This window comes from Mustela erminea, chromosome 3, assembly GCF_009829155.1.
Source record: "Mustela erminea isolate mMusErm1 chromosome 3, mMusErm1.Pri, whole genome shotgun sequence".
NCBI lineage: Eukaryota > Metazoa > Chordata > Mammalia > Carnivora > Mustelidae > Mustela > Mustela erminea.
This window is the reverse complement of record NC_045616.1, coordinates 125429949-125442375: the sequence shown is the minus strand read 5'-3', so window position 1 is coordinate 125442375 and position 12427 is coordinate 125429949. Positions and strand designations below refer to the sequence as shown.

Genomic DNA, 12427 nt, shown 5'->3' with positions numbered 1-12427 from the left:
CCATGGATATAAGAATATTCAACAAGAGTTCCTGAATTCTGTAGTGGTCATGCAGGGAGACTTATACCATTTACAAATGATACACAGTTTAGTTTACAAAACAGTTGTCTACTAAATTGTAGACAAGGGAAAGGACTTCCTTAAATGCCAAAAAAATTGAATATTGAAACAATATCAGAAGTACTCCGAACAGAAACTACATTCAGCCTTCATCAGTGCATTTAGTCTTATATAATTAATTCTTGTTTCCCTGGATCATAAATTTATTTGCAGCTCAGGTAGAGTTCTGGAAATCCTGACTCAGTTCATTGGTATGTCCTATAATTATTTATGCCATCAAAAGCCTGTACCCAGGAATACCTAACAGTCCTCTCCATGGAGCTCTGAAGGTGTCTTCCTTTGTTGAAGACAAAGTACTGTGGCCTGCAACTGATTTCGGGAGTTTTCAGGGTAGCATCAGAGTAAAACAAAAAAAAATCTATCCCTAAGTGATTAAAGGTTTAAGTTGGCTGTAATGAACATTACTGGTAAATTTCAGAAATGAAATGTAAACATTCATAAAAAGAATGATGCAACTTAAAGTCATTCCAAAAATGTTATATACAGTATATCTGTAATCAGTATTAAAGCCTGGTTTCAAAGAAGACCATAAATGTCCATCTAACTTATAAAAATGGATGAATATTTACAGAGAAATAATAATAGTCCTGATATGTAATATACCCTGAATGTGACAAACACATAGTAAGCATATACGAGAAATAGGTCAAGAAGATCAAGTAAAGAGATTCAGTAAGTCTGGGGAAGGTCCTAAACATTTGTATATTAATAAAACTCCATTGATAAGTGATATGGACTCCAATTTACATATACTGGCCTAGAATATACAAGATCCAAACTACAGAAGATGCAACCAAGTTGATGTTTTTAAAGATAACTGAAATTATGTCTGATAACCTGTAATACAGAGCATACCAGGGCTCTGATAAATAAAACATGGACAGTGAGGGCAGTGAGAATCTATACTTAGCACATAGCATAAATTTCTGGAATATTTATATTAATAACATTTTACTCATACAGATTTAACCTCAAGAGGGCTAAGTATCTCTTCTGACTTGTTAACTCTTACAGTTATAACTCATTAGTACTGTGTCAAACTAATTATTTTTGATATCTCTCTTTCCACGAGGTTAAAAGAATACATCCTTGTGATAGTCCAGAGGCCTTCTGAGGAACCTTGAAAATAGTTTTAGGTACAAAGGTAATCTGAATTGTTCATTTTCCATTTAGGCTATTCTGGGGAGGCATAAATTTTAAAAATGTCAGTAGATTTGCACACTTAGGATAGGAATAGGATCGTGGGTGTGAGACAAACAGTACTTGACTGCTCATTTCAAAGGGATGATAAAACTTACAAACATAAAAGGTAACATGACTGTAAAGATCCTGAGCTCTTATGGAAGTCATTAAAGACTTCATCATCATAAGGTTAGGAAGTCATAAGGAAGTCTTCATATAAGGTTATTCTGGTAAGCCACAGAAACTTGGAAATCTAGGCAGATTAGACAAAAAGAATAACCCTTCATGTTGTAGGTAGAGGCAGTAAATAGTGAACTAATGAAATAAGCCCACCCATACTGAGCAAGCTTTGCTAAGATTTTAATACCTTTCATAGCTATTCATACTTTTTAGACATACTGTAAGGGAAATAAAATATATAACTTTCAGTATCCATTCAGGTTTTTGTCCTTCACCATTCTCTTTCTCATTTTGAATATTTACTTTAGGACCTAACTGTGGGGTGACCCAACCCAATAGGGTGGCAGCTGCAGTGTGGGAGGTGTAAGAATTCACCCAAGGCAGAGCAAATGGTGGGCAAGATAGCAAAGACTGGGACAAAGGGGTGGTGAGGGACCACAGCTACTGAACAGGGTGAGGGAGTGTGGAATTTTCCCTTTTTCGGTAATATTTGGAACTGTGCTGGGTTGTAATTGGTCAGTTAGGGCTTATGGCTGTTTCCAGGTGTGGTCGGTTCGTGAGCCTATTTGCATTCAGCTTGGTGGTTCACTGCCGGCCCCTTTGCCTTGATCAAGTTTCCGTTGTTCAAGTTGGTTGCCTGAAAGAGACCTCTATGCTAACTATTCTCTTTTTCTGTTGGTAAACAGAAACACATCTCATTACCTTGCGTACAAAGTTCTACCTCACTACCACTATTACTCTTAGGAGAATTTCACATTTATTAAATCTTTTAACCAAAGTTAATTCTGATTTCATAGAGAAAACTGATCATTGCAAACTGTTACATACTAATATTTAAGTAAACTAGCAAAACTTCTACAACCACGTGCATTCTTTATAAACTTCTCCAAGTGGCAAAAATGAATACATCCATTAAACCCAAAGATACAACCTCTCTATACAAAATAAAAAAAAGAAGCAAAAATATATAAACTTAAATTTTGCTTAGTAATCAGTAGTTTAGTATTCTTAGAAATACTCTAAGTATCTAATAAATATCGATTAATATCATCTAAGGTTGTAAATTAACCCAAAGTCTTGGAAATTAATTTTCAAAGTGACATACTACAAAACTTAGTTACTATTAAAATTGCCAGAATGAAGAATCATTTTGGATAAATACAAATTTATATTTTTTAGGAGTATAAACATTAAACAAAAATAATGCTAGCTTATTTGATCAGTAAACTTACTAAGTTTAGAAAGAAAGATCTGTGCTTGGTATATTTAATAATAAACTAGAGAAAATATAGCTGCTTTTATTAAATCAAAATGATTAAATTTGTCTTGTTTGCCAGAGATCACCTATATTTTTAAAAGATTTATGTATTTTTTATTTGAGTGAAATAGAGTGTGTGCACATGTGCAATGGCGGAGGAGCAGAGGGGTGGTGCTGAGCGCAGATCCTGACGCAGGGCTCAGTCACACAACCCTGAGATTGCCGCCTGACGTGAAACCAAGAGTAGGGTGCTCAACCGACTGATCCACCCAAGCACCCCATATGTTACCTGTATCTATATCTATATATATTTTTAAAGTTTTTGTTTATTCATTTACATAACCTGTGTACGCCATGTGGGGCTTGAACTCACAACCCTGAGACTGAAAGTTGCAAGCTCTTCTAAGTCGGCCACGTGCCCAAGATTTACCTCTGTTTTTTCTTATTTGAATTTGAATTCTTAAATGTTCCTTAGGTCTTTAATTCCTTAATAATGCTTTTTTTTTTTTTTTTTTTTTTTTTTTTGTACATGAGTCCCAGCAGGTGAGGGAGTGGGGGTGGGTAGAAGGAGAGCTAGAGAATCTCCAGCAGACTCCCCACTGAGCCTGGAACCCACTGGAGCTCAGTCTTAGGACCCTGAGCTGAGATCATGACCTGAGCTGGAATTAAGAGTTGGATACCTAACTGACTGAGCCACCCAGGCACCCCAAGAATACCTTTTTTAAATCTAGCACATTAAGACTATTTAGAAGTTGAATTTCCTTGTTTTCTAAGAATTTTAGGAATTCTTATATAAGCACTTATTTTTTCTAGAAGCCAATCAAAACAGAGCCTCTTTAAGAGATTTTACTATCTAATTCATTAATGACATGTACAGGTAGGAAAACATAACTCATACATATATAATGAGAAGTAAAGACACTTCTGAATTAACAGACATGTAGACAGACCAGCATCACACAGTTTATAACTTCAGTTCTAAAATTTCAGTCATGGGTTAACAGTTAACACAGAATTATGAAGTTCACTGGTGTATACTAAAGAGCTGTCCTCCTCTCATTGAGTACAAATTTTTCATTTGTTTAAGGTCAAATAGACTGCAAAGACCAAAAGACTAGATTTTTCTGTCTTTTCATCCTATTTAGAGAATAGATCTCTAAAACCAATTCCCAAACTTAATAGAGAGCAAAGTTAAAAATAGAAAAACAGGGAGTCAGCAAAATTCTCTTGTATTTGCCTCTTGGGGCCAAGAAAAGACATACCTGAGCTTAAAATAAGGTGCACCACTTTTGGTGAAGAAGTTTGCCAGGCTTTGGTTGGTGAATCTGTTAGATGTGTCAGTGGGACTTCCAAAATTGTGAAAAGAGTATTTTCTGGAAAACATAAAATCATATATATAGATATAGATTAATACATATAGATTAATACATTTTTAAGAATTTAGTTTACTGGGGCACCTGTGGTGGCTCAGTGGGTTAGCCTCTGCCTTCGACTCAGGTCATGATCCCGGGGTCCTGGGATCAAGCCCCGCATCGGGCTCTCTGCTCAGCCTGCTTCCCCCTCTCTCTCTGCCTGCCTCTTTTCCTACTTGTGATCTCTGTCAAATAAATAAATAAAATCTTAAAAAAAAAAAAATTTAGTTTACTAATGAAATGAGGAAACCAAGCAGATGTTATAACCAGTTCAAAGGAAAAGTCAGTAAGGCACAAATTTATATAGAGTAAAAGAGGGTTGAGATGAATTACAAATGGAGATAAAACTGGTTTTTCCAGAGGAGGTGGGGAAGAGTCACCAGGCAGGACAGAGTTTATGCATCTGTTACAGTTGGTTTTTATTATTCATAGTATTTATGATCTCTAAGGTCACCAAAAACACTAGAGAGTACCGAAATATTCCTCCTAAGAAATACACAAAGTTAGATTCTTTTGAGACTCTGATCACAAAATTTTATCAATACATACATAACCGTTTTAAAATGTGATTCTAGGGGCATCTGGGTGGCTCAGTGGGTTAAGCCTCTGCCTTCAGCTCAAGTCATGATCTCAAGCCCCGCATCGGGCTCTCTGCTCAGCAGGGAGCCTGCTTCCCCCGTCTCTCTCTGCCTGCCTCCCTGCCTACTTGTGATCTCTGTCAAATAAATAAATAAAAATTAAAAATGTGATTGTGTTCAAATGTTTAAAAACACCTTATTTAATATGTATTATTGATTCATGAACATTGAACTCATAGCCAGAAGCACCATAACTTAAGCCTGAATGAAGCTTATCTAACATATATATATATATATATATATTCACACACACACACACACACACACACACATCCAAGCCTTCTTGCCCTTAGGAACACTAGTAAGTGCTAGAACACTACATCTGTGGGGCCATTTTAAATGGAAAATTCATCATCAAGAAGCACAAAAATGCCACTGTAAATAGACCACGAAAAGTACTCTTGTTTACAGTATGAGATCTGAAACAAGGCACAGAGCATTACCTTGCTTGACCTCTTCTGGGACCACGTATGTACACTGAGTGACTCAAATTTTCATTGCTCTGTGTGTGTCGCTAATGACCATGGAAGCATTGTGAATACTGATTTGAGGGTTACAAGTAAATTTTAGTGAACAAATTCACAAATTACGAGGACTGTTTGAACCTATATTTTACAGGGTTTCAAAATAAAGACCATGATCAGAGAGCTGAGATCTGGTGTGCTGTAGACACTGCATAGTTTTCTGATGAAGCCCCAGCTTTTTTCTTCATCATTCCCTCTTCTTAGTCCCCAGTCCAAGGTACTAGTTGTCTTTGTGGCCAGGGAAATGTTTAGTTTGACTCCTGAGCTGCTGAGCTGAGACTCCTGAGAGACAGAGATAGACATGTTGGGTGGGGAGAGGTATTTAGATTCCCAGTTGGAGGTTTGAAATAATTTATCTCATGGAGATCATGTTATACATGGTGGTTTAGTGTATTCCTAGTGTATTGTGGGTTAAGTGGGGTTTAGAAATCCCTATGCACGGACCACACCCAAACCAATTACATCAAAATCTCTGAGAATGATTTTTGGACATTTACCACTGTTGTATAGTCTCTTTCTCTAGAAAAAAAAATGTGTTCTCAATTTCTAATGACTGATTTTCACATGTACTTTTGGAACACAAACCAGTTTATTTTGTGGCAAATTCTGAATAATGTGGTTCCAATTACTGCTTTGGAAATAAAAAAATATTGTATAGCAACTATATTATTTGAAGAGATAAAATTTAAGGGGGCCATTGACTATTACATCAAAGGTTGGATTTTTTTGAGGTGTTGCAGCTGTGGCAGGTGTGGGGTGTTACTAATCTAATAAATATTTCAGGTGCCTCACATTTTCACCTTATTTGCTTGTTTAAATAATTTTATATAATTTTCGTGGAAAGAACTGCTTTGCCAATGTATCCCAGCCCATTATTTCTCCATAATATTTTCTAAAAGAAGATCTAAGATACTTTCAAATTAATCTGAACTCCTCCCATGCCAAATATTAGGTACTTGGGAATTTTAAAGTAGAGGGACTTCTAAAATGAAATTCCTCAAAGACTGTCATAGCTCCCCAGCCCCCTTTAAATTATACTTCAAAAGTTTACGCTTTGCTTTTACCTAGGCATAATATAGGTACATGGCCTGGTGAAAACCCTTGAAACCCTCCAAGTATCCACATACCTCGCTTTGGCTTCCCAAAGTCTTTTCTATTCTGATCCTGTGCCTCTGTTAGCAGTGACTGCCAGTTATGTCAGTTTGTGCCAGATTTGCAGTACTTCTCGCTTTATATACAGATGGACAGTAGGAAAAACCATTAAACTATTCACTTCTGAACTAATGTCAGGGTTTGAGATTAGATTATTACAGGAGAAAGACATTTTATAGGACTTGAACCAGGGTTACTAGAGGTAACATTTCACAAGCAATAAAACCACTGATGACCATTTCTCTCTTTTTGCATTACTGAACCATAAATAAAGTGGTTCTGTAAATAAAAGTGAATGGAATTAATTTTCTGTCTCATACATAGAATTCACAAGTTAATTGTCATGATCTGGTTTTGTTCACAAGCCTTTTGTGGATGTTTTTTGGTCTTTGATTTTTGGGTTTTGAGCTTTGGGCTTTTTGGGGCACATTTGAAAGATTACACCAAACATTCGTATCTTAGGAAGTAGACTATCTCAACCACAGTCTGGAGATCAACAAAATAAATGGGCATCTTTCCAAAAAAGAAATTGAGCAAGAGATATTACAGGTCACATTTTAAGTTTACCACAGTATTTGCCAGAGGTACTTCTCTGATACTAGGGCTTAAAGATCAAAATATCTTTGTGAAAGCATTCCAGTGTGTGTAACAGCAAAGGGAGTCAGCTTCTCATCATTTAGGTGCTGGTGGTTGGATTTGTGGTTAATCCGTGCCATATGGCTGCTCTCCTCAGTGGGAAGTGACAGCAGCCCTAGGAGCTTACTCCATCCCTGGGGCAGCTGCTGTGGACTCAGTTGCTTTGATCTTCTTCTGTTACACAGCTGGGAAGAGTGAAGGCTGGTTTTCAGTGTCCTAATAGAACAGCGTATCAGGACCACTGTCATAGACTACACCTTGATTTTGTAAAGCATTCTTCAGAGAATGCAAGTGTTTTCACTCCATGATCTCTTTCAGAAACTTAAGTTTGAGGGTTTTTTAAAAAAAGTTAGTGTTGAAAAGAAAATTCGTACACAAACTTAACATTTCACAAATAAAATTCCATTCTTAAATTTTTACATTCTATTTCTTGCAAGTTACATTAGGTTCTTTTTAAGAACAACTTTCCCTAAGCACAATTCATGTAACTTATCCATTAAGTACGCATGTTTAATGTCCTTTTAAGTGTTGTTCTTCTTATGGTTATTTTCTCTTTTTAGCTAACGCTCATTGCTTGCTCCAGTAGCCTTTATATTGCCACAGTACTACAGAAAAATAACTTGGGAAAGATTGTGGTATGAAGAATCGTTAATCCATGCATTGTAAGGTAAACACTTTAGAGAAAGATGCTTAGAAACGTGGTCAGATTCTTAATCGAGTTCCCAGTCAAAAGAGCAAATGTTCATCCTAGCATCAGTCTCACATAGTAGAAAAGTTTTCTCAGCTATGGAGAGAAAATCCAAAAGGAGATTTATGTAGACTCTGAGTTGAGTTTCAGTCTCTTGTGATTTCTCATTAGACTTCCTCATATCCTTTTCCTTTTACTTAGAATTAGCATATTGTTACTTGTGCGGCTTTGGGAACAAAGTTGTTTCCCACAGAAAAATGTGAGGAAAAGAGATTTTTTCCCCCCTATACATCCTTACAATTATGGGTGGCTGTGGTAGAGCAGTAATATAGAAATGGATACTCTTAGCAAGTGCTGGTTTCTTCCTTGTGTTTTTGTTTTCCCAAGGTGCCTTGCCCATCCACATTCCAGTCCTTATAATGATACTTCTATTTATTGTTGTTATCACCATCAATAGAACTATAATCTGGCTCATGATTCCCAAGAGCCAGGTCACTCCTTTGTTACCAGGAGAAAACCCAAACCAGTTGTTCTTTTATGTGTACAAAATCCCAGTCTTCTCACATTGCAGTGACCCTGACAGCATTTTGAGACTCCATCAACAAAACATAATAGAGCTATGTCTACATTCTGACATAAATTTTTTTTTCTCCCTGGTCACTGAAAAACTGATTAACGACATAAATGAGACAGTGATTATCAGTATGTGTTCGTGTATAATACCAGTTCCTAAATATGTCCAAGTACTTTCTCATTTCTTCTTCAGTTCCTCTGATACTGTCTTTCATTGGACTGGAGAGTGTGTGTTGGGAAGGAAGCAGGAGTAGAGAGGGAACTTAGCTTCTCTGACCCATCACTTGGCAAGAAGAGTTCCTGGAGGCGTGGGGTAACTTGCCAGCAATCATTATAACTAGACAAAGAACCTACTACACTAGAAACCTTTCCTTTCTCCACAAGTGGGGTGGGGGTGGATGGACATATGGCAGACATAGACTTACTTTCCAGGCTTTCTTGGAACAGTCTTTTCAATACATTTATAAAAACAAAGGTTGAGGGGAGTTACAAAATCACAAAGATTGAAAGAAGTTGGGTGAAATAGATAAAAACTGCAGTTACAAAATGCTTTTAAAGAAATGTAGTTTTATTTATGAGGTGGTTAGGTACATAGCTTTAAAGTCAACCTCGGTTAAAAACCCTGACTTTGCCATTCCACCATGTGGCTTTAGGCTGCTTATTTATCTTCTCTGTGCTTTATTTTTCCTAAATAATTAAATATAAAATTGTGGTATATATAATGCCTACTTCATAAGCCAAGCAACCTATGATCTCAGTTTTAAAATTCTATAAAAATACATGTAAAGCACTTAGCAGAGGACTTAGAACATCCACATAGCTCACTCTGATCTCCTTCAGATCTTCAGGCAAATGTGACCTTCTCAAGAAGCAAGGTCTTCCCTGTGTGCCCTGTCTAAAATGTTTTTCTTTAGTTCTCATTAGCATAAAATATGTATTTAATCATAGGTATTACTGTATTAGCACCTAATATACCATGCATTTACTTACCAGTTTCTCTTCTGCTAACCTGAAGAAATTTGGGATTTATTCACTGCTATATCTCTGGTTTCTCAACAGTCCTTCACACAGAATATGTAATCAATAATATTTATTAAATGAATAGTAAATGCTTAGTAAATATTGCTATACCTCCTTTATTGAATTATTTTTTATAATTAACAGCATCATTTGCTGGTTAATGTAGGAAGTGCTTGAGAAGTTTATAATGTTAAAAATACCATGTTCAGTTCACGGTATTAATTTGCTTACCAAAATTCCTTTCTGTGGTTAATTCAAAACTACTGTGTTTCAGTGTGATGGCAGTTTTATTTACATTAATGCTTCACTTCATAGAGAAGATGTGTTACTAGACAGTTACAAATCAGATTTGAGACAGAAAGAATATCTTACTTATGCTGTAAACCACAAGAGACACAGTATTAATTAAGGCAAAGGCTCCAGAATCAGATTCTTTGTTTAAATCCTGAGTCTGGTCCTTTCCTAGGTGAGTGAGCTTGTGCTAGTCACCTAATCACTGTGTGCCTCAGTTTTCTCAGTTACATAAAGGAAATATTAATTCATATACAAATTTTAGAAAAGTACGTTTTTCATGGAACTCAATAAATGATTGTTAAGTGTCAGGTGTTTTCTAAGCAATTCACATGAACAAGTTTGTTTAACCCTCCTGACAACTTATGAAGTAGGTACCATTCTTAGGCCAGTTAGTAACGTTTTTGAAATGCAAATAGCCACTTGTTAATGTACTTACAAGTTCAAGTCCTCTTAAAGTAAGACATAGCTTTCGGGGTTTTTTTCTGTTTTAATGGATTAGAAAGTACTCAAAACTTTACTCTGTGAAAGTAAGGTTATGTTTAAGCAAGTAAATTGAATCAATATTTTTGCTCCTGGATTCTGATGTTTTGTTTGTATTTTTAAACGATTTGTTTCATTTGCTTTCCTGCTTCTCAGTTTCCTTATAGCACATGAACTTTCTTTGAAGATGGGAGTTCTAGCAATGGAATTATTAATTATTTCCTCTTTTGGGCACTAAAATAAGCAGTAGTAGCAGTATACTTTGATGACTTGATTTCTACGGGCTTCACTTTTGTGGCAAAATTACATTCTGAGGGGCTACTGAAACATAAGCTTTTGTGGCAGCAAATATTATACCCACCAAGAGGCACTAGAACTCATAACAACTCACAAGATCAAAAAGTTTACTTAATGAGACATATAATAGTTCAGACATTTTATACATGACTGCATGATTCAGCAGCCATGGATCAAATGTTTCAAGATTAATTATTTGAAGAAAGTCCTCAGAATGATAAATTACAGGGATAGAAAATGAATCCTATGAAGAAAAGTGAAAGTTATAGAGGTTGCTTGGACTAGGAACAGAGCAATGACTTAATTAGATCTTCAAGAAGGAGGATGTTCAAGGGTTGTTCTCCATACCTTGAACTGAGGAACTGGACTTAAAGCAGAAGAGATGGCCATGAATAAATCCAGTTTTCAAAATTACAAAACACTGAGAAGGGCTTTGGAGATAAGATACAAAGACTCTCAGAAGCAGACAGTTCCCGCCGCCACTAGTTCTCATCCCTCTATGCATAAAAATCTCCTAGATCAGTTAGTTGAAGTACAGATTCCCAAGCTCCTGCCAGAAATTAGCAATTAAACTTCCGTCAGACCAAAGAATCTGCATTGATATCTACTACTTTCATGGGATTCTAAATAGATAGCCCTTTAAGCAAATGCTGAAAAGGTTTTTTAATTTAATCAGTGGCCTGTCAAAGCCCAGAGAGCTGAACCAAATAATCTTTAGGTCTACTCCCACTCTGTCATTTATACAGGTAACTGTGTACATAGATACGTTCACATGAACATGTATGCTTTTCTGTATTGCTTTGAGTGAGATCCAAATTGATGTGAAGGCATGAGCTTTTAGGAAATAGGTTATACTGCTCAGTGTTCCTACTGCAGTTATTAAAGACAACACATATTAAACCACATAGAGAAATAGAAAAATTTACATGAATATGTAACCATCAGTAATTGAATAAGGAATATTGAGCAAGAAGTCACATCACGGGTTACACTTATAATCTTCAGGCAATATTTTGGGCTGCCTTGTCACAAAGGATTATAAGGGAAAATATTACTAAGTATTTATATTTCAGATGTGCTGACATGTACTCCTCATGATAAATGAACATTAAATTTATGACAGCTTCTGCTTGCTCTGCTCTTGAGGTATCCTCTTTAATTCTGTTTCTGTGGGTTTGTTTTTGTTTTCTAGGGTGGAGGTATGACATTGACGAGAGGAAGGTTCCAAAACCCAAGTCCAAGTCTTATGGTGCAAATTTTTCTTGGAACAAAAGAACAAGAGTATCCACAAAATAGGTTGGCACTGACTATATCTCTGTGCTTGACTGTGAATAAAGTCAGCTGTGCAGTATTTATAGTCTATGTATAATACATCTTTTAATCTCCTAATAAATTTGACCTTTAACCACAAATCTACACTTTGTGATGCCTGTTTTAAATGTTTTTTGATGTCTCAAAGTGAACATATTTCAATTTCCTGTTTACAGAGATTTGAGGTGATCATACCTCTAGGAAATATCAGTACTTAAAATTTATTAAAAGGAATGCTTGAAATCAGCTGCAACATTGAAGTTTTATACTTGGTTCTTTATAGCCATTCTCAAGTTAATAGTTTTTATGAATTACCAGCCATCATTATTATAATGCTGTCTTAGAATTTCTGTTTTATCTGAGGTTAGAGAAATTCAAGATAACAATGCAATCTAATAAACCCAAATCTCTTTATTATTGAGGTTTTCTTAATTTTACGGGGGTTGCAGAGGAAGAGGGAGAGAGAGAATCTTATGCAAGCTTTACAAGCAGCCCAACTTGGGGCTCGATCTCACAACCCGGAGATCATGACCTGCGCTGAAATCAAGAGTCAGACACTTAACTGATTGAGTCACCCAGCGCCTCTGAGGTTCTCTAATTAGAACCTTATATTCTCTGAGTTTGAGTCTGAATCTGAATCAGTTGTGTTCCGTACTAAACTG

General features: G+C 36.1%; 1 protein-coding gene across 3 annotated transcripts in view; it reads left to right on the top strand.

The window, feature by feature from the left end:
* Positions 1 to 12427, top strand: part of NDUFS4 (NADH:ubiquinone oxidoreductase subunit S4) — a 112582-nt gene that overhangs the window by 96455 nt on the left and 3700 nt on the right. The window contains exon 5 of one of the 3 annotated variants that reach the window (XM_032337419.1): positions 11647 to 11750. In XM_032337419.1, the coding sequence (XP_032193310.1) occupies positions 11647 to 11750 (104 nt within the window). Of the gene's footprint in view, positions 1 to 1821; positions 1929 to 11646; positions 11871 to 12427 lie in introns of those variants that run through there. The other 2 variants (XM_032337418.1, XM_032337420.1) reach the window with 2 other exon arrangements.